Source organism: Cardiocondyla obscurior, linkage group LG05 (assembly GCF_019399895.1).
Source record: "Cardiocondyla obscurior isolate alpha-2009 linkage group LG05, Cobs3.1, whole genome shotgun sequence".
In the NCBI taxonomy this organism is placed as follows: domain Eukaryota; kingdom Metazoa; phylum Arthropoda; class Insecta; order Hymenoptera; family Formicidae; genus Cardiocondyla; species Cardiocondyla obscurior.
The window spans coordinates 4,061,141-4,063,680 of record NC_091868.1 but is presented as its reverse complement, the minus strand read 5'-3'; the positions used below and the strand labels follow the sequence as shown (position 1 = coordinate 4,063,680).

The 2,540-nt window shown below is 38.5% G+C and overlaps 1 protein-coding gene across 1 annotated transcript; it reads right to left on the bottom strand.

Moving 5' to 3' along the window:
- Positions 1-222: 222 nt before the first annotated feature.
- Positions 223-1,870, bottom strand: LOC139102775 (uncharacterized). The gene is made up of 2 exons (XM_070656909.1): positions 1,328-1,870; positions 223-536 (listed from the first exon to the last, which is right to left on the bottom strand). Exons 1-2 carry the CDS (start codon positions 1,864-1,866, stop codon positions 263-265), a joined length of 813 nt encoding a protein of 270 aa, XP_070513010.1. The 5' UTR covers positions 1,867-1,870; the 3' UTR covers positions 223-262.
- Between the last annotated feature and the right edge of the window lie 670 nt (positions 1,871-2,540).

Genomic DNA, 2,540 nt, shown 5'->3' with positions numbered 1-2,540 from the left:
TAATCGTTGAACTATCGCTCACAAAACTGTCGTTTTCGATTTAAAAAAAACCCCCAAAAATTTACAAAAAAAAATAGTATTAATAATAATGTGGAAATAATAAAAATTAAATTAAAAGTATTATTTTTAAAGTTTCTTTCGCAATAAGTTATATAAATAAAACTTTTTAGTATCGCTGAAAATAAATTTGATATGAAAAAATATGAAAATTTAACAATAAAAATGGGAAAAGTTAAATATAGGTTTTTTCTTACAAAAAATATTATACACATTCTTTTAATAAATTTTCAGCCTCGGGATCTATAGTTTTTATTTTTTTTATCCAAGATCTTCTAATTGAAGTTATATAAGGATCTGAAGAAATTAAAAGTTTGTGCATAATATCTTCGTTTGTTAATAAACGCGAACATTTCCTAGTATTATACTGGCGAAAACGTTTAAAATCTTTATTTTGAGCTTCTGCAGCTTCTTCCGATAGCTGTCCAATTGCAATGTGTGCGCGATTAAGAAAAAAAAGCACACCGTTTTTTTGTTTGCTGGTGAAGACAGCTCAGCAACTGAGCTCGACGCGGTGCTTCGCGTAACGGCGACAACCACAAAGAGAACGAACGTTAATTCTTGTATGTTAATTCTTAATAATTGTATGAAGTCACACAGAAAATTTAACAGAAAATATATTTACAAAAAAACCAAAAAAAGAAAGAAAAGAAATACAGAAGTTACAAAGTCAAGATCTGTAATCGCGAGAGCAAGGTTGGAGACGAACGGACATCTTCATGAACCCGGCTTTCCCGTCGGAGATCTTCGTGAGCGGAAGGGTTCCCGCCCGATCGTCGGAAATCTTGAACGCGGGCGTCGGAGATCTTGCACGCGCGCCGGAGAATTACGCGATCGCGTACCTTGCACTGCGATTTCTTGTTTCATAAATCGAAGAAAAGAGAAACGAACCACTTTAAAAGAGTGATCGCGGAGGATCTAATGATCGCGGAGGATCTAATGATCGCGGAGGATCGAATGTTCGCAGCCGAGCGAGACTGAAGTCCGACGGTGAGAACGTGAGAACAGCGGACTTACAAGTGAAGCGGTTCGCGCGAAAACAGGTCGCATTTCGGCCGAAATAAGCCCTTGATCGTCGGAACAGTGAGGATGAAAAACAAAACAGGTGGCGAGATAACCGGTGAAAACCGGACTAATCCAACGTTAACGTAGTTCACCTGTCGAGGTAAACAATGAGCGGTATGCGGCGACCGACTAAATAAGAAATGAAACGAAAAACACGGACGTATCGTGAACGACGATGGAATTCTAGTCGACTTAATAATAAATTTTTAGACGATTAAACACAATGTGAAAGTGACAAATAACATCAGCCCCATGTAAAAGTATTTTATGTACTGTAACAGGCATGTAATACCAAGGGTAAATACTGACATATAATTGTGCAGTTTCAAAAGCAAATGCTTCAAACTTAGATGGGTCTATTGCCCTTTCAGAAGCTAATGCTTGTAAAATAATGCTAAATTTTACAATTAGCTTTTCATCTATTCCGGTTATTTTCGATGTTGTTTGACAATTGGCGAAAAAGCGACGTGCTGTATTACCGTCATTAGATGATCCATGTCCATATTTTGGTTTGTCAACTATTAATCCCATTTTTTCTTTAAATCCATTAGATACTTTTTTTTTTGCAGCTTTTACTTGTTCCTTTTGTGCTTCAGTAATAGCTGCAGTTTTACAAAAGTCTAATCGATTAAAAATATGAAGAAGACACTCCATAAATCGGATCCATGCATGCAAAGTTGATAGTCCGAACTCGTAATTTGCAACATTTCTGGGATTATTTATAATTATGTTTAATTTATTCATTTTGTTGTAACCCGACCCTGGCAACAGCAAGGCCGCGCCCGCGAAGGCGCAGGCCGGGTTAACAACCAGCGTCGATCGGATCTTCCGATCGCGGAATCCGCTGACCGATCGACGCCTTGCACTTTTCGCATAGGCAATGACCGAACGCGGTCACTGTCCTATGTGCCCGAAATCCGCGGACTGTTGCTTTTCCGCCTTAGCAACAGTCGCGTATAAAACCCGCGGCCACCGAACGCCCGCGGGTCATTCTAATAATCACTACACTGAGGTAACGCTGCCCGAGGCCTGGGCTAATTGACAGAAGGAAATAAAAGACAGCTACATAAAAAAGTCTACATTTATTCATTCCTCGCAAATACATAAATGTTCCGGGAGGACGGACCCCTTGCACCGTTACTTAGTGCAACAATTTGGCTTGATTGAGAACCACATATATAACAAGTTGCAGCGAATGGAGTTTCCGTAATTGCTTGGCATACTTTTCCATCAACCATTGTCAATTTCATATTTGGTTTCACCATATATATATGCCATTTTCGGTTTCGATTTTAACTGGAATCAAATTCTTAATTTTACTTTTCATTTCTTTGACTTCAAGCAAAGTTTTTTCCTTTGTCTCTTTAGCGAATTCAAATTTAATAGGCCTGCAGTATTTAGTAGCAGCAGGTTGAGGA